We start from the raw sequence: 20,000 nt of genomic DNA on the forward strand, positions 1-20,000 counted from the left end.
ATCATTGGTGGGTATCTGTTGCTTCAACAAGCTAAACGTGTTGTGATGTCTAGAGCAGCAGGGCTAATCTGCTGTCTAAGTTCAAAGTTTGATCAGGTCTAGATTATGGAGAAGTGTGCGTCTGTCCGTCCATCTGTCTAACTTTATTCTTATGCCTCTTGATGTGTCATCATCCCCCCTTCCCGTGGTATCGAAAACAGTATCGAGTATCGATATTTTCCTGGGTATCGGTTAGGGATGGGCATCGAATTTCGAATTTTCGAATAATCGTTGTTATTATCAAGGTCGACTTTTATTATGGAAAATCGAAATTCGAAAAAAAAAAAAAAAATTTTTTTTTTTTTTTTTTTTTTTAGTGAAATGTTGCATTGTCTCCCCTGATTCTAAGTATAGTCGAATCGCTTGGTTTGAGCAAGTAAAACAATTTTTATAAGCATTTTAAGCAAGGTTTCTGGAAAAATGAATGGCAGATGAAATCCCATGAAGAGGGAGAGGGGGTGACTTTGGCACCCCTTTGGCACTCAGACCTGAGCCTACTAAATATTTAATGAACCACTCATGATTGTCAAAACAGTTTTTTATTTTCGAAAATGTCAATGTAAAAAATATTAAAAATATTAAAAAAAAAAAAAAAAAAAAAAAAAAAAAAAAAAATTTTTACATTTTTTTTTTTTTTTTTCGAATTTCGAATAAAAGTCGACTTTGGCCAGCGAATTTCGAATAGTGTTTTGGCTAGAAATGCCCATCCCTAGTATCGGTATCGAAGTAGAAATGATAATATCGTGACCTGACATCCCTAGTCTCTGGCACTGTTCCTCCTGTAGCTCATGGTGAGCTAACAGTACAGTGTGAGTGAGTGCATTCTCACGTTCAGACCTTCTCCTTGAAGTATCGACATATGTTTTCGTCTCCACTTAATGTTACGCATGAAAATAACTGCCGAGAGCAAAGCGACGACACATTTCTGTCTCTCTCTCTCTCTCTCACTCTCTCTCTCTCTCTCTCTCTCTCTCTCTCTATCGCCCCCCCCCCCCCCTCCTCCTTCCCACCACTAGGCGGTCTCAAGAGGCCCACATCTCAATCACTCTCTCTCCTCTGCAACTAATTTCAGAGTCACCCTCATTTCATTTCATTTCGTTTCTCTCTCTTCTCTCTTCTCTCTCTCTCTCTCTCTCCACCTCCCCTCTTAAAAAGCAGCAGAGTGGTTTTTTCAGCACATTGTTGTAAATGGCCCAGTGATGTGTTCTACAATCTAGTCAATTACTGTTTCAGCCGGCAAGACTCCGGGGATCCGGAACATACATGGCCTCAAGGTACCTATCTCAATAATTGTTTCAGCTGCCTTACGCAGAGAGCGAGGGGTGTGTGTGTGTGTGTGTGTGTGCGTGTGTGTGTGCGCATGTGTGTGTGCGTGTGTGCATGTGTGTGTGCGCGCGCGGGTGTGTGTGTGAAAAGTTGAGTCAAATGGATTGGTAACGCTGTGTTCCACTTATTGAAATGTCAGTTGGAGTCAAGGCTCTCCTGTTCTCTCCTGTCTATATTTATGTATGTAGATGGCTGCCTGTGGTTGTCGTGGAGCTTCTGTCTCTCTCTCTCTCTCTCTCTCTCTCTCTCTCTCTCTCTCTCTCTCTGTGTTCGTTTGGTTATGCCTGGGCTGGGATAGTCATTTAAGAGCAAGGGTGTTAGAGTCAAAACCCTGACCCCCCCAGAGCATCGTGATCCTCTCACTCCATTCATCTGATAGGAGGACGAGAGCATCAGGGTTGGTTAGACCAAACTAAGTCAAGCAGGAAGAAGAGCGCGTCATTGCTCGACCATGAAATTGTCATTACAAGCCCCGCCCCGCCCCCATACAGAAATGGCTGCTCCCAGACCTTCCCACTTTATGTCGAGCATATGTCGCTATTGAAACCCGTGGCTAATTACCATGAGTTAACTGGCTTGACACCTTCTCCAGATGATCCATATTACACTCATCTCCATTTCAATAATAATACAATAAAATAATTCTGCTTTATTTAATGTATCCTCTGAGGAGCTTCAGGTAACAACTGCTGAACTGCACCAATCTTTTTGATTTTATTTTCAGGTCAGGGGTCTGTTTGGAGAAGATGATATTTTTCGGGGGGGGGGGAGAAGAACCTTTTGGTCCTTCAGTGATCTTCCCCCTCGTTAAGTAATTGGCTGAGGGGAGGAGTCTTGCGCTCCATTTAAACGAGGTCTTGGTGTGCCACTAATTAAAGAGAGGATCTCCGTGCCTTAGTGGACCCAACACACCGGCCCCGTGATCTCAATTAGAGGAGCTATTTTTAGAATCTCTTATCTCCCTGACACTGCCTTATCTACAGTGTCTTCTTATCGCTTCTCTTTGTTCAACATCTGGGTTGAGTATCGAGGTATCTGGAGTAAACATAGATGCAGGTGACCGGATGTAAAGGACAGCGTCCCCTAGTGATGTGCGCTTTTGATATGTTTTTATTTTTATTTTTATAGATGTTCCTTGAGTTCATCTTCCTCCAGCTCTTCCTCACATTCCCTTTTTACCATCTTTCTCCCTCTAGTGTTAGCCCATATATTACCTCCATGAAACGGGTCCTCTTCTCCTCCTCCTCCCCTCCCCTCCCTCCCCTCCCCTCCCCTCATCCCACCTCCCTCTCCTGTCTGTCAGCCTCCTTTCCCCTCCTCTACCGCTACACCTCTCTCATCCCTCCCTCCCTCTCTCCCTCCCTCCCTCCCTCCCTCCCTCCCTCCTCTCTCTCACGAAAGCCAATTAACCTCCAGCCTGAACTGAGAGGCTGTGTTTTGTTCTTGTTCATTAGGGGGTCTGGCCATATGTCTGTCTGTCTGTGTCTGTCTTTTGGCCTTGACCACTAAATAAGTGTGCGTGTGTGCGTGTGTGTGTGTACGTGTGTGTGTGTGTGTGCGCGTGTGTGTGTGTGTGTGTGTGTGCGCGCACACACACACCCTCAGGTGAATACAAGACCTAACCCGGCCAATGACTGTGCCCACGCTGTCCCAGACCCCATAGCCAACAACAGGTGAGCTTGCTGGGGCATGAGGAGGACGTTACACACACAGCCTGGATAGAAGGACAGTGTAACTGTTGTGTTGTGTAACTGTTGTGTTGTGTTGTGTTGTGTTGTGTAACTGTTGTGTTGTGTTGTGTTGTGTAACTGTTGTGTTGTGTTGTGTAACTGTTGTGTTGTGTTGTGTTGTGTAACTGTTGTGTTGTGTTGTGTTGTGTTGTGTTGTGTAACTGTTGTGTTGTGTTGTGTAACTGTTGTGTTGTGTTGTGTTGTGTAACTGTTGTGTTGTGTTGTGTAACTGTTGTGTTGTGTTCCCTCCTCCAGCTTAAAGAAGTCGTCTGCTGAGCTGAAGAGGATCTTGACAAATGGACAGGTGAGGCGTTCCCTTTCAGATTCACTTTAAAGGAACAGCTCACCCTAAAATCCAAAATACATATATCCCCTCTCACCTGTAGTGCTATTTATCCTCTATATCGTTTTGGGATAGTTGCCTGAGTTTTGGAGATATCGTCCGCAGAGTTTCTGCCTTCTCTCAAATCAATACAATGGAACTGGATGGCACTCGGCTTGTGGTGCTCAAAGTGCCAAAGAAATACATTTGATAAAGTCAACAGCAATGTCTCTTTCCAGAACTCATGACCCCGTTACTCAAGATAATCCACAGACCTCGTTATGAGCAGTTTCATGGAGGAACTATTTTCTTTTGACCGAACTACACCCGCTAGCTGCTAGCTAGTTCCTACATGAGACTGCAAAAGAAAATCGTTCCATCTCCCCAGTGCTGGGCAGATGGTTTTTAGCCCGTGATCTCTCTCGATCCTTTCCAAACAGAGACTGAGTCATTGTCAGAGACCTGTGGATGAGATTCACTTTGAGAGCCTGTCTTCTGGTTGATGTGGAGGAGGTGCACCAGTGTCTACTGCCCCTCCTGACACACCCAGTTTCCTTTGACCAGAACAAGGCATCTTCTTACCACGGAGTTGCTCCTCCATTCATCTCCTCTGCTGCCCACATGTGGCCATGTTCTCCACTGTGTGTATAGAGAGGCAAAGTGAACCTCACTTCCTGCTTCAGCACTGTACCAGAGATTTGTATCCGCCATTTATTTTCCCATACACATTTCGTAAAAATTGCTTATAAAAATAGTTGTACTTGGTCAAACCAAACGGTTCAGCTATATTTAGATTCGGGAGAGACCATAGAACATTTCACTCTGACCAAAACTTAAAAAAACTAAATCCGCAATTGTTTTACGTTTTGTCTGAGTGAAATGTTCTATGGTCTCTCCTGTTTTTAAATATATATGAACCGTTTGGTTTGACCAAGTAAAACTATTTTTATAAGCATTTTACGAAATGTCTATGTGAAAATAAATGGCGGATGAAAATCTCTGGTACAGTGCTGAAGCAGGAAGCAGGCGGTCACTTTGCCTCTCTATTCACGAGTTTCCTGGTGAGACCGTGGGCGCTTCCATGACACCCTCCCTCCCTGTTTCCAGCTGCCGGTTGCCTGTTTCCGCCCAGGACCGTTCATAGAGAAAGATACTGAAAATAATCATAATAATTGTTGTGACTTTGTACCTTCTTATGTCTTGTAATGGAGCCCCCCAGCACAATAATTTCACACGTGCATAATTGTACAACGGAGTGACAATATCTGGAATCTTGAAAGAGAGAGACCGCTAAAGCTCCGTTCAATGACCAAATATAAGAGTTCCGGTTTGGACATTTAGCCTTCAAAACAAAAGCGGCCGCTATGCAACCACATACTATTTTTAGCAATTTCGGCTAAAATAAGCCCGTACAGCATGAGTGAATTGACATTCACCTTGTTTTTGTAAAATATCGCCGCTATGCAACCACACAACGTTACTATTTTCAGCCATTTTGGATCAAATAAGCCAAACGTTCCCACTCTTTGACAGCAGCGTGCACCTCCTTTCTAGTGCAATTTTTTTTTAACTGGAAGTCGACAACCGGCAACCGCTGAGAATCATGGGAAACGTAGGTCCAGGAAAAAGGTGAATAGGCCGTCATCGTCTCTTTGCACTGTGGTGTGGATCACAGGGCCAGACTGAGAGCAGGAGGTCTGTGGGTTCTTAAGTCCTAGCCATGACACACACACACACACACACACACACACACACGAACACACACACACACAAACACACAAACACACACACACACACACACACACACTGTGGCTAGCGTGTTAGGGAGACAATTAAGCCAGCGGCCTCAGGTTTCTCCTGTAACACAGTGAACTAATAGAGCTGTTGTCTCCCTCCTCCATTCCTTCATCTGTCTCTCCTCATTCCCTCCCCCCTCCCCCTCCCCCTCCTCCTCCTCCTCCTCCTCCTCCCACCATGTTATCAAATCAATTGAGCTGGATTGGAGGGAAGTGTGTGTGTGTCTGTGTGTCTGTGTGTCTGTGTGTGTGTGTGTGTGTCTGTCTCTGTGTGTGTGTGTGTGTGTCTGGGTGTGTGTGTGTGTGTGTGTGTGTGTGTGTGTGTGTGTGTGTGTGTGTGTGTGTGTGTGTGTGTGTGTGTGTGTGTGTGTGTGGGGGAATTTTGGCAGCAACACATTGATATCATATCAGCCACATTACAAACAAGCATCTGGCTTATTGGCAAGGCACTGTTAGCCAGCGGCCTCACCACACACACACACACACACACACACACACACACACACACACACACATATCCACACATGTTGTGAGGCGCCACGCTGAGTGAGTTTGGTGAGTGCTCCTTCACCGAGGCTAGTAGTAACGTTAGCTCTTAACGTGACTTTACAATGCAGTTAGCCTAGCATTAGCAGCATTAGCATTAGCTACGAAACAGCTGCGGCTCCTTACCATTAGTTTGTTCTGCTCGTCTGTACTCGTCTTATCCTGGTAATAAGATCAGAGTGCGACACAAAATGACATAAACAACGGTTTCCCGGATGTTCAACGTTAACTAGTTGCACTGAACCCTGAACTAACGTTATCAAGACTACAAGAAACGGAGTTATATCTCTGGAGGATCGGGTTGCCAGATACAGCAATGGTTTTCAGCACAAAGACTGTTCAAAAACCGCCAAAACGCACACAAAACCGCCCAAGCAAATGCAGGTGTATGGAAACAATCTGGCAACATGGCGTCTGAGGCGTCTGCTACCTACAAGCCCAACACAAGCACATGGTTTTGTTTATGATCATCATGTCAATATTGAGGTAGGACAAAAGAAAACGTAGATATATTTTAACCAGGACTTTGATAGATGAAATACATGTAAAATAAAAACTGTTTAGACCTATAATATTGCTATAAAAGCTGCTATAATGAGGGAAACAACATCATACTGCTATAGCCTACCAGCTGCTATAAAAAAAGAATCTCATAGGCGATCGGCAATTGGTGATCGGTGGCAAAGAAGGTGATCGGAGCCTCTCTAATGTACCTGTCCAGTTGAGTTATGAACCATCTTCATAATGGAGACAGTTTGCCAAAACGGGAAGATTGGAGAAAAATAAGGCACCTTTTGTCCGTTTGTCAGTTGAGCTTATAACCATGCAAAGATACATGTGGGCACCTGACTCTGCACCTTGCACATTGCAATAGAATTGCAATTTTAGGGGGGCACGGTGGTGCAGTGGTAAGCGCTGTCACCTCAGAGCTAGAAGGTCCTGGGTTCAATTCCCACCTGGGACGCTGTGAGCGCTGAAGGAGTGCGTGCCCGTCCGCATGTCCTCGAGTGCCCACCGCCCGGGTGGGGTCATCAAAAAGGGCCTTTCTGTGTAGAGTTTGCATGTTCTCCCCGTGCCCCCTGGGGGTTTCCTTCATATAGGAACCCCTCACCAAAAACATGCAATATCCTGGTTGCTAATGTGGTTCCTCCTCTGGTCGTTAAGGGCGCCTGTTCAGAGGGAGGGGAACTGGTTGGAATAGCGTGAACCTCCCACGTGCTATGTCCTACCGGTGAAGCTTCCCCTGTCAGGTGAAAAGAAGCGGCTTGGCTAACTGCTCATGTCTCGGAGGAAGCATGGAGCCAGTTTCGGCTCTCCCCAGATCAGCAGAGGGTGGAGCAGCAACCAGGACAAATAAATTAAAATGATTAAAAATGGGATAGAAAAAATCAGGAAAACATTTTATATTAAAACATTTTTTTTTATTAATTTTGCTGATCCAATACTTTCACTCCATTGTTAGACTTTAAGGGGCAGGGCTGTATTCTCCAAATCTCATTGTGTTGACTGCTGCTGCAGGTATTCTCAGATGTGCTCCAACTAAATCACAAGCAAACGATTAGACAAGTGCTCATTTGAACGGGATTTAATTGAAGGAAATGTGGATGCGTGTACTGTACTAAACCCCCTGTGGAGAAACAAGACAGACAGAGAGAGAGAGAGGAAAGTTTTACCCAGCTCCTCCCCCCGACCCCCCCCCCCCCCATGTCAGCTGGGTCGGCGTTATATTACCCCCTTCTGACACCTTTTATCAAAGTGGAATGAAACGACGACAGCAAACAAATCGTCATTAAACTCCACATCACTCACCTCCCCCCCCTCCTCCCTCACCCATCTCCCCCCTCCCTCACCCATCTCCCCCCTCCCTCACCCACCACAATGTCCTTTTATAAATTGGACAGCAAATGTTGTATTGATCTCCTCTCCTCCTCCTCCTCCTCCTCTCTCTCTCTCTCTCTCTCTCTCTCTCTCACTCTCTCTCTCTCTCTCTCTCTCTCTCTCTCTCTCACTCTCTCTCTCTCTCTCTCACTCTCTCTCTATCTCTAATTCTGTTGAGCTGAACTTGGAATGACCTGAACGCTTGTCTTGTTTATAGCCTCCAGACCAGTAACATTTAGCTCTCTCTCTCTCTCTCTCTCTCTCTCTCCCTCTCTCTCTCTTTCTCTCCCTCCCTCTCTCGCTCTTTCTCTCCCCCCCCTCTCTCTCTCTCTCTCTCTCTCTCTCTCCCTCTCTCTCTCTTTCTCTCCCTCCCTCTCTCTCTCTCTCTCTCTCTCCCTCTCTCTCTCTTTCTCTCCCTCCCTCTCTCTCTCCCTCTCTCTCCCTCTCTCTCTCTCTCCCTCTCCCTCTCTCTCTCGTCCATACTCACACCTGCGTACTTACACCTAACCTCCGGTTGGCTCCATGTCCCCCCCTCATGTTTTGGCACCTCTCTACCGACTCAACAGCGCTGTTGTTGTTATTATATATATATACACACCTGTTTGTCTCTGTCGCTCTTTTAGATCAACGCTCAGGACATCCACTACCAGGAACAGCTGGGCCACGGCAACGGAGGCACGGTGTACAAGTAAGTGTTTTGCTGCTGCTGCTGCTGCTGCTGCTGCCTCTTAAATCCAGGGGGCGCCAACAACATCACAAGGCCAGGGCCGCTGTCGCCGCCGCCGTACAGCGGGTTAGCACTGACACCGAGAAAGATGCCTCTATGAGTTGCCAGGTTTGAAACGGATGAGGACGTGATATAACGCTCGACTTTTCCCTCTTGTTTTATGCCCACTTTTTAACGACAAAAGTTCCACTCGTCGGCCCTGCCACACGGCGGAGGCGAGGGAGGGGTTCCCCATTTTTCACCGCCCGCACGACATCGGTCCATAAATCTCTCCCCGTGTGTGTGCCGTGACATCCATCAGGCCAGTTTGTGTCCACTCCACGCCTTTATTTATTTATTCTGATCCGAAGGTTGCCAACCTATATGTGATATTGATTTGGGGCTGTGAGGTATATGAGAGCGATTGGCTTAATCGGCGCTACAGTGCAGCACGTTTACCTGCCGCGCGAGATAGATAGAAGAGTTCCCTCATCTCCCGGGCTAGACTGATGGATCACCCCCCTGCTCACGTTATTGTGACAAGGTTGCCATTTTGAGTTGCTGCTTTTTATCCCCCTATTCCCCCCCACACCCGATGTTGTCCTCGCTCCCTCCCGCCGATTCTGCCGCTATCGAACTGCTTTATTGAGATTGAAGTATTGATCACTGCTCAGACTAACCTTGACTTGACAGAGCGGTCCGTCTCCGTCTCTCGCACCTTCCCGGGAAAACCCCCGTAAATTTTCCCCATCCCGGCAAATCCCACTTTTATTCTTTTGAGAGGACGCTCTCTTATTCTCTCTCTTTTTTCCCTCCTCCTCCTCCTCCTAAACTGCCTTTTTAGTGTTTTATCACAATGATATAGTTTCATTAACAGCCAATCTCTCATAGTCGTAGGAGAAAGAGATTGGCCGATCAGAGAGGCACCAGGAACGGTCACAGCGCGCTGGGGAAGGCCGATATTGCAGCCCGACAACTTCGCAGTCAATTGAGCTCAGCAGAAAATCCATATGCTTTGGCGTGGATTTTTTTTATGGTTGGGAGGAGAGGGTAAAAAAAAAACTGCTGATTTGATTTTTTTCCTTGCCTGCCCAGTTGTTCATTATTTTTGGAATCTGAATTATTGTGTCTCATGTACATTTTTATTAACATACAAGCAGCCATCCATCAATTTTCTAGATGCTTATCCGGGACAGCACTGCCCTCACAGAGTGCCAGAAGTACCAGCAGCTCTACTGGCTTCTCTAAATCTAGAGAAGCAGCAGCTCAACACCACAGAGGTCCTCCCAGATCGCTAAAGCTCCTCACTCATCACAAAGACGCACGCACAGAAACCACATTTCTCCTGATTTGTGTCTGCTTGTATCACAATTTAATTATTTTGATCAGTGCCCAGAGCTTGTGGCCATAGGTGGGGGTCAAGATGAAGATCAACCGGTCAATCAGCACTAAGCTCTTTCTTCACCACCACAGTCCAGTACAACAACATACTGCACCCGATGCTCCAAACTGCCAGTCAATCTCACAATCCTTCTTACACTCACTCACGAATAAGACTCCAAGATCTGTGAACTCCTCCGCTTGGGGCAGTTGCTTACCCTCGCCCAGATGGGTCAAGACCACCTTCCTCATCTCGACCACGTCACAATCAGCCACACAGACACAGCTCCAGTGAGCAATTTGGAGATCACAGTGTCACGAAGCCAGCAGGACGACAATGTCTGCACACGGCAGGACACCACCCTAATGTCACCAAACCGGACACTCCTGTGATGCTCTGTCCATTAGAGGGCAAACAGAGGGTTTGAACCGGGTCCATTTCATCTTCATGTCCCCAACATCTCCCTCAATACTTGTTCGGAGGCACCAGGCATTCCCACCATCCACTTGCTACACTTTTGGGTTTACCAGGCCAGTCTGGCAACCTCCCAACTATCTGATCCACCATCATTGGTGACAGCTCGCCCCTTTGTTTCACTGAAGTGCCAGAATATTATGGCCAGAGCCGTATAATAGAAGAGTTCCGACATCTCCATTCACTCCAATGGACCAGTTTTTTTCCAGGAAGTAGAAAGTGGAACTCTTGAGTAAAAAAAGCAGCACTGTCGAGTTGCATCAAAATAGACAGTGTTGTACTTTGAAAGGGTTTTTCATCCCTTGAAATGAATCAAATTGTACATTATCGGCTTTATTTTAGCATGCAAAAGTAGCGCGAGACCCATTCCTGGCTGTTCATTGGCTAATGATTCTTGCATTTTGGTCCTCCGCTGACGCCACTCTCTTACTAGAGGACACTAATTATGGCCTCAGGTCTGATGAAGAGACTGCAATGTACTTTAACTTATTTAAACCTATATAATACACTGTGTTACATTAAAGAGCTGCTCTGCACACAGCATTAACATTTTATTCGTCACTTTTCGACATCACTTTTTGTAGTTCTCTGCTGCAGGGTGTATATACTATACGTTCTCGTCCATAAGTGTACTATGCATAGATGGGGGACATGTCCTCCTACATCACCTCTAGATGAAAGCGTTTTTTGGTTAATGTAAAACACAAGCACTTTGACCAGCAAAACATGCACAAAGTGTTTTGGGCCCCTCTCCCCCTGTACCACCCAGCCCGGCACCTGGGGTATTCTTTTAAATTGCTTCCTTTATATAAAAAAGTAATTCCCCTCTTGTCGAGGCTCCGCGTCCTGTCCCAGCGTTATTATATGTCACAGTATGAAGAGTTGATAACCCAATGACATACATATGCACACACAAGCACAAAACGCGCACGGTTATCAGTCACGCACGCGCGCAAGGACACGACTGATTTGGTGTCGCCTCTGATCTAAAACCCCCGACCCCCCCATTTTAAATCCTTCACTGTTGTCTACTAATGTGTAGCGAATACAACCGCCCCTCTTTAGAAACCAATTGTCTGTCCTCTTCAGCCCACGCGCCACCCTTTGGTCCGGCTTATACGAGGCTTATCACGTGTGCGAGAAGCACCAGCGCCGAAAGGCTCCCCCACCTTCTTAACCTCTCCGCCCCGTTTATGACCCCGAGCCATTTAGACTCAATTGGATGTTACCAACACCTCAGCTCTCCATAGCCACGCGCTGACCCGGGCCATCCATCAACGTCGCCCTCTGTTTTTTATTACACCCTCTCTCTCTCTCTCTCTGAGGTCCATCTCGCCCGGCAATCTAACAGACTCCGCGGCTTATAAATACGATAACAAGGACACCGAGGCTATTCCGTGACTCACTGATGCAGCGGCCGGGCGCAATTAGAACAAGCACATTTACATGGCTGTGTGACGATGGTGACATGCGTTTAAACACCCGTGGCTGTTCCTTCAGTCGTCCAGCCCCGTTTTCACTATTGATTCCCCCCCCCACACCGCATTGATTATATTGTCAGTTGAAGGGCCGGAATCCTTTGGCTACTTAATTGGTTAACGAGTTTTGCTTGTATGTATACTCAAAATGTGTGGGTCGTTAAGAGAGGGGGATCACTCACACTCTAGTTCAGGGATACTCACCTTGCTTTGCCCGGGGGCCACTTTTGTGAAATGATAGGAGGCCAGCGGCCAGTTAATGAACAAACAATATACATTTTTCTGTAGCGGATTGTAGGTTTTTGGGGTGTCAGCCGGAGTTTGGTCTGACAATGTTGTGCACACCGGATAGTTAGTTAGGTTCAGTTAGTTAGGTTAAGTACACACATAAGTGCCTGGGTAGCGAGCAGACGGCGGTATTTGACAATTTATCTGGAGCTCAGTCAAACTTTATTTCATGTTAGTTTTGATTGTGAATTAGATTCTAATTCACAATGATAACTAACGTGAAATTATTTCGAAAATGGTCGGCGGGGGCCACTCCGCACCCTGTCGCGGGCCGCACCTGGCCCCCGGGCCGCAAGTTGAGAGTGGACTGGTGGACTATTCTCACCAGTCCACTCTTCCATCTCATCGTCCCTTCTTCAAATGTCTTTTCTCTTATCATGATCTACAGTGACATGAACTCCAAAACCATTATAACCATCTTATGTGCCTACAGTATATTTCTATCCTGTGTTTGTTTGTTTGTTTGTGAGTTTGCCTAATGCCATCACATTTGGGTTGTAAAGGGAGATAATATTGCCATTAATTATTTGGAAACTTTTCCAAGTAGCTTTCCATTTTTTGAAGTTAATCGAACTCTCCAGTTACTGGGCCACGGTAGGTGTGTCAAACTCACTTACCTGATATCGCCAGTACAGCGGCCCTCAAGCACAGGCCAGATAAGATAAGGGGAGTCAGGTTTCCTCAGCACAGGCTGCTGCTGCTGACTAGATGGAATATCGGCCAACACAGTTTATACAGACACAGTATCTTGTGATGTCTTCGGTGGGGGATGTGCCCGACTCAGAATTCTCTGTCAAATATTAGACTATTATTCTTTAATCTTTAATTACATTTTATTTAATTTTATTTTATTATAAGACTATGTGACAATCAGAAAATCCATTGGCACGAGCTTGTTTGATTTGTTTGGTGACTTGGTTTTACGGTGTTGATAGGCTGATACCAAAATAGGCCAATAGTCAAGGTTATTATTTGTATAGCCCTAATTCACAAGCATATCTCATCATACAGTAGGGCTATATATCACCATCTATTGGGAGGAACCAAGCGATTCTATGTCAAATCAGACATTCAGCACCCCCATATAGCCGGAATGGTATGATCCTTGTTTCATAACCACATTTTGCGACTATTCGACTGTGAGATCGGCAGTCTCCTGCGAACGGACCGTCGACTATTCGGGGTCACCCCCTAGTCTTTAGACACATGGCCATTTATGTAACCTGTGGTCAGTAGGTGTTTCAAGCCTTTCAGCATAACACACTCTCCCTGGGAACACAGCTGGTGTTGTGCAGTGTGACCAGTCTCTTGCTATGTGTAGTTCACACAGATTCATCCTCTTGATCCTGGCCTGCAAACTTTTTATAGCTCACCTTGACACAAACTACCTCGGCTGCTCACGGCGCTTCTCCACCATGTCCTCATACTTGGCCCTCCTCCTCTTATTCATCTCCTCCATCAGAGGAAACAGTGGCTGCTTCTCCTCTTGAAGCTTTGACAGAAGGTTGTGGGACCTCATAGGGAGGTGCAGGAGATTCCTGGCCAGATGGCCTGCTGGTAGATCCAGACCTTGAACTTGCCTGGCAGCCCTGAGTTCTCCTCTGCTGCCAGCCACGCCTTGCTCCTCGCCCTCGTTGCCTGGATGGATGCCATATCCTTTAGTGTGGAGTCACAGGTCTCTCGCCCTAGCTTCAGGATTTCTCCATGATGGATGACATCAGAGTGCTGTCTAGGGGTGAAGGTAAACTTCTCGGCCACATGTCCTCTCTTCAATACTTGGACTGGATTTTGCTGGTTTGAAGCACAGATGTACCGTCGGTTTACCGGATGATCCACCTGCAAGCCAGCGCTGATCGCCACCATCGGCTAAACTATAAACGCTCTGTTGTTGTCGAGTTGCTGCCGGACACCAGATCTGCTCGATGGGTCGTTGTGCTACAATTCTTTCCAACGACCGTCTCCCTGCTGCAAAGAGGATAACCAAAATGGTGCTTCTTTCTTCTGACAATACCATTCTTTTGCTTTTCTGAAGATGTAATAGAGAGTAGCCCCTTCCAAAGCCTTTGAGATGTTATTTCGGCCTCTCATCTTAGGGATGTCATGATACTAGGATTTCTATTTCGATATCGATACCCAGGAAAATATCGATACTCGATACCATATTGTATCCATTTCAAAATTTTAGTATTGATTTGTATCGATACTATCAATACTTTTCACAACCCTACTCTCATCCTCAGTGCTTGTAATGCACTGGGAATTTGGCAAGCCTTCAGGTCCTTGCACACCGAGCACGTATTTTTCGTGCGATTAATTCGCACGTCAATAATATTTTCCGAACCTATATCAGTCAATGCCACCGTGCATACCAACGGCAAAGTTTCGCCCAGCGTTATTGCGGTGTTTATTTTTTCGAACCACGGTCGATTTTTCAGAAATTTGCTTCCGACGTGTACACATCTGTGGCTGTGATTGACAGGTAGGTCAAAACTCGCATCGCAATTTCGTGCCGTATATTCGCATCGCTCTTGATGTGTAAGGACCTTTCTTGTTGTGTGTGCGTTTAAATATGTGTATGTCTGTGTGCGTGTGCATAATGTGTATGTATGTGTGTGTGTGCATATGTGTATGTCTGTGTGTGTGTGCTTGTGCATGTGTATGTGTGTGTGTGCGTGTGCATAATGTGTACGTGTGTGTGTGTGTGTGTATAGATGTGTTTATGTTTGTGTCCATCTGTGTCAATGAGGAGGGCCATTACCGCCATAGGCAGGTGAGAGTGTCGCTCGCGGGGGAGAGAAAGGCCGCCCGTCATCCACGTGGCAGTGTAAGCCTACTCCTGCAGCCCTGGCTCTCTAACCCGCGGCCCCAACTTCAGAGACATGGAGAGAGGCCCTATGAATACTGCATGATGGAGCTTTTATTACAGCACAAGCTGGAGTGTAAATAAGATCCAGGCAATGGGGCACGTTTACTGGGGTCAGATCAGGGGGAAGTGGCGGGGGGGTGGCTATGTAACCTTGTCCCCCTCTGTCCTGCTGTCACAGGCCTGTCACTGTAACTCATACAGGGAGACTCGGCCCTGAGGTGGTCAAGGACAGTCTGGGAATAAAGCAGCAGTCCCTCCATATCTCTAGCCTTAAGATATGACCCCCCTCCCCAACCTAATTATTTTAAACTTTTCAATATTGTAGCTTTATATATATATATATATATATATATATATACACACACACATAATATTACAGTTCTTACAATTTAGAAATGTTTTTTTACAGTCAAAATGGCTGGAATCGTCCTGTATGTCTATAGTTTGTTGTCTGACTTAGACTATAGAAATATGATAGACATGATGATAGACATGATGCACTGTCCAAGGTTTCAGCAAAAGGAGAGAAATCCTCAATGCCACTGGGGTGAATGTATGTGTGAGATGTCACTATAACTCATAGCATTAATTATGTGTATGCAATTATAGCTTATAGCTTATTGATTAGGAAATGCCAATGGAACTTCAATTTTCTACAACGGATACACATTTAATATTTATCGAATAATTGTTATCTTATCAAAGGCATATTTAAGAAACCAACCTAGAAGATAATAAAATATTTTTGAAAAAACTTTGGACCTGAACCAAATGAAAGTACATGATAAAGGCAGTATTTTTGGAGGCTAGTCTCGCTCAATCCAAACCTCAGGATCTCAGACATCAGAAGGCTCTGAATGTGCATCATGCACTCAATATGCACCTAACAGACACACGCGCACACACACACACACACACACACACACACACACACACACACACACACACACACACACACACACACAGTTTGTTTACATTTCCCAGTGAGAGCTAGAAGCTGTTCAGCATGGCAAAGACTGGTTTTAATCTCTCTTCAAGCTGCCTTTACACACTACAGAACCTGCCCAATCAGTATTTAACGTGTCTCGCCCTGCGCTCTTGTCTCAATTAACATCTTCATCTTCTCTTAATTAAGAGGCGGCAGTCATGCTTAACTGATATTGATTGTAGCTTAAAGGAAGACGGGAGACATCAAAACGGAAACACCGTCACCAGCCTTATGTGCACAGAGCCCTTATACAAAAAAGATGGCAGGTGTTATCGACAACGTTTGGCGTGCAAAGAAATATCGCCTGCTAATAACACCACAGAAGAAGAATGAATATAGCTCAACGTATGAATCCTCCGGGCAGTTGGTCCTGCCACTGGCCTACTAAAGTGAAACATCTCTTTAAGAATTTCCCCCAAGCAATCTATAATTTCTATTGACCTCAAGAGATGGTTCATGAGTTCCATTGTCAGAGAAGATGTCTAACCTGCAGCTGATGTCCAGCATGACAGCTAGCGATCAGGAAGCAGCGTCTGTTTCCAACGGCAGCTCGTTACCAGACGTGGCGCTAATAGGTGTCATTAATTAAAGGCCCGGGCCAGTTTAGAGCTGTCTGGACCGAAGAGCAACGCGATATCCCAATCTAAAGCACATTAATCACACCTCGCACCATACACATTCGCTGTAGAACTTGGACGACCCGCTGACAGGTGAGATGCCAGGTATCGCGTTCGGCCCTGGCCGCGCCGCTGCGAGCGATCCAAGCCCGTGTGACGTACGCCGCGCTGCCCGCTCTCGGCGCCGTCGCCTGACAGCTGTTGGACATTTTTTGTCCTTGAGGATTGTATGTTAGAGAGAGGTCCCGGGGTATTGTCACCGCTGCCGTAAACTAACCTTCGCCCGGCTGTAACTAAAGCCGACGTTTGGCATTGAGGAGTTTGATAATTAAATCATTATGGGGCCCGGTCTGTGGCTGCTGCTTTACCTGCAACCCGAAACCCTGTCTGGAAGAACTCGTGATAGGGCTGACTGGACCGGTTTTGGGTGATGACCCGACCCCTGACCTTTGGCAGAGATGACAGAAGCATTTTGTCATGCTTAATTGTGAATTCACTTTTTCTTCAGAAAGTCACCAACCGGTGGGATTTCTGTCATTATTACCCATCAGTTGATTTTCTTTTTTTTTTTACATTTATTTTGTTTGGTATTTACATTTTATTTTAATCAGAAAAAAGTACATAATGAACAGACCTCTTCATTCAAAGCCAAGTTATCAGCTCTCAAAAAAGCATAAGCACTTTTAGTTTGTGTATAGAGACACTGTGGCACGCGTCGTCATTCAGAAACTCTCCCCCCCAATCCTGGCGTTCACCTATGTCACGTGTTGCACACAAAGATCATATATACGGAAGATGAACACTCCAACTTACTTCCTTGACAGCTAGATCCACATTTTTCTTCTCGCCAATTCTTAATGGATTCCTTGTTTTGCTCGGGAGTACAAAAAAACTTTAATTGGCCATTTTTTTTACATTTGTTGTCTGCGCAGCCCCACCACACAACAGCTTTTAGCTATGTTTAATTCAAGGAAAATGACGCTGGTGTGTGGAAGTGAACTGAGAGCTTTCCCCCGTGATGGGTGTGGCCTATTTCATGCAGTGTCTCTATGGGTTTGTTTCATATTCTCTCCTCTTTTCTCCTTCTAGAGCGTACCATCTTCTTGGCAAGAGGGTTTTAGCGGTCAAGGTGAGAAGAACTGCGGTGTCTGGTCACATCTTTCTGCACCACAAAACTAAATTCTCCATTTGAAGTTCATGCAACCTTACCACATTGTTAATGGTAGCATACGAGTACATAAGTGGCAAGATCAGTACAGGGCCTGAGGACAACATTATCAAATGGAGGTCCGTGGTCTAATTTGTGCCAGTTTAGGGGTCCTTGATGTGAAAAGGTTTGAGAAACACTGCTTTAGTGGCACTCCAGGAAAATTCAGCTGTCATGATGTTAGTTTTCACCCTGTTAGGGAGGGATGCTTGGATTGTATGCCAGAAAATGTAGGCCACCCCCAGTACAGAACCATCATCCAGGTTCACCTGCCAGGACTTTTCTGTATTTTCATAATTAAAAAGCCGTATTATGTTCTGTTACGTTGTAGGTCATTCCTCTGGACATCACAGAGGAGCTGCAGAAGCAGATCATGTCGGAGTTGGAGATTCTCTACAAGGTGAGCATCGACTGGTTTAACCTGTTCCTCTTTGCTAAACGTCCCCCTTTTTCTCCATGGAGTGTTATTATCTGATCAGATCTGCATTCATCCATTTAAAAGATAATTTTCAACCTAGATTCAACCTAGGCCTTTGCCATCGTGATGATGATCGACTGTGTTCAAAATGTCATCACTTCACTGCAGAGCTTTACTGCTGGATAATGTGTAAAGAAGAGAGTGTAGTATATTTCCACATACATTTCAGATGTATTTCATCCAACAAACTACCATGGGGCGGCTGTGGCTCAGGAGGTAGAGCGCGTCGTCGACTAACCAGAAGGTCGGTGGTTCGATTCCCCGGCTCCTCCAGTCCGCATATCGAAGTGTCCTTGGGCAAGACACTGAACCCCAAATTGCTCCCGATGGCTGTGCCAGCACCCTGCGTGGCAGCTGGCCGCCTTCGGTGTGTGAATGGGTGAATGTAGGCACATTGTAAAGCGCTTTGGATAAAAGTGCAATATAAATGCAGTCCATTTATCATTCAAGGCAACGTTTCAGTTGGTCCCTTTTGACTGGTCTATTGTAATGTAATATGAAAAAAAAAAAAAATATATATATATATAGTTAACTCTTAGTTTCACAATTTCCCCATATTTTCATACCCATTTGCTAATAAAATTCTCTCTTCTCTTTCTTGCAGTGTGACTCCCCCTACATCATCACTTTCTACAGTGCCTTTTTTGTGGAGAACAGGATATCCATATGCACAGAATTTATGGATGGTGAGTCTGTCTCTGTGGCTTAAGCCAGTGGATCATACATTTAGTCATAGCTTGGTAGAATAGACTTTGTGGAACTGTCCGCTCGCTGTCTCTCCACCGTGTATGCATTTACACTTTGCCAGAGCAAGATAATGTCTTATCGCTGTGAGCTGGTTAGCATGTCTGTGTGCTAAAAGCTACAAGATAAATCTTGCCCTAAGTGTGTGCGTGCGTACGCGTGTGTGCGTGTGCGTGTGCATAGATGTGTGCGATGGGGTGCTGTCTCTATTTGTAGGTGTATGTGTGTTTGTCCAAGTGTGTTTTAATGAGGTGATTCCCTTGTTTCACACATTGGTCAACCTGTCAGCAAGCTCTGTCTAACCTCTAAACACTCGTTACTTCATGGAACGTTTCCTGCATCAGTCATTCCAAGTAGCACATGATCATTGCAGTATGACAATTGAAGTAGTGAAGCTTCTCACCTCGACTGTTGGACCTGAATTTGGCTCTTGAAAATGCCCCCAGGAAATTCATTCTGAATCTGTGCAAAATGTCTTTTTGAATGAAAGCACACTTTGTCTTCTGCAGGTGGTTCTCTAGACGTGTTCCGGAGAATTCCAGAGCACGTGCTCGGTAGGATTGCAGTGGCGGTAAGTTGCCATCGAACAAAATCTCCTTAACAGTACTTCCTGGTTAGGAACGCTTTAAAGTCAAATCAAGGGATTTTTACGCCTCCGCCAGCAATAGCCGTGGCCAGAGGAATTTTGTTTACGTCCGTCCGTCCGATGAGCGTTAACGCGATATTTCAGGAACGCCTTGACGGAATTTCTTCAAATCTGCCTCAAACATCCACTTGGACTCAAGGATGAACTGATTAGATTTTGGTGGTCAAAGTTCAAGGTCACTGTGGTCACATGTCCGTCCGTTCCATCAAGGAAGGGGGCGGGGCTAGGTAAAAGGGCCCATAGCTAGGGATAGGAAGGTCGTAGAGAGTCAGGATTCGAGGGGTGGGTTGGGGGAGTGACTAGGGGGTGCGAGAGGCGGGCGTAGTGAGGGAAAGAGGCGGGGCTAGGGAAAAGGCGCCAAAGCTAGGGATATGAAGGTCGTAGAGAGTCAGGGTTCGAGAGGTGGGTAGAGGGAATGTTTAAGGGGATGTGTTTGGTGCGGGGGTGGGTCAAGGAACAGGGATGTAGACTGTAGAATCTATCCAACTTG

The 20,000-nt window shown here is 45.9% G+C and overlaps 1 protein-coding gene across 2 annotated transcripts in view; it reads left to right on the plus strand.

Annotated features, from left to right (window-relative positions):
- map2k5 (mitogen-activated protein kinase kinase 5) overlaps positions 1 to 20,000 on the plus strand; it is an 87,609-nt gene that overhangs the window by 17,369 nt on the left and 50,240 nt on the right. For both annotated transcript variants that reach the window (XM_083652666.1, XM_083652667.1), the window contains exons 5-12: positions 1,273 to 1,313; positions 2,971 to 3,038; positions 3,351 to 3,399; positions 8,261 to 8,325; positions 17,525 to 17,564; positions 17,974 to 18,042; positions 18,725 to 18,806; positions 19,374 to 19,435. In XM_083652666.1, coding sequence (XP_083508792.1) covers positions 1,273 to 1,313; positions 2,971 to 3,038; positions 3,351 to 3,399; positions 8,261 to 8,325; positions 17,525 to 17,564; positions 17,974 to 18,042; positions 18,725 to 18,806; positions 19,374 to 19,435 — 476 coding nt within the window. The remainder of the gene's footprint in view (positions 1 to 1,272; positions 1,314 to 2,970; positions 3,039 to 3,350; positions 3,400 to 8,260; positions 8,326 to 17,524; positions 17,565 to 17,973; positions 18,043 to 18,724; positions 18,807 to 19,373; positions 19,436 to 20,000) is intronic.

The sequence above is a fragment of the Poromitra crassiceps genome (assembly GCF_964638095.1).
Source record: "Poromitra crassiceps genome assembly, chromosome: 16".
Classification (NCBI taxonomy): Eukaryota; Metazoa; Chordata; class Actinopteri; order Beryciformes; family Melamphaidae; genus Poromitra; species Poromitra crassiceps.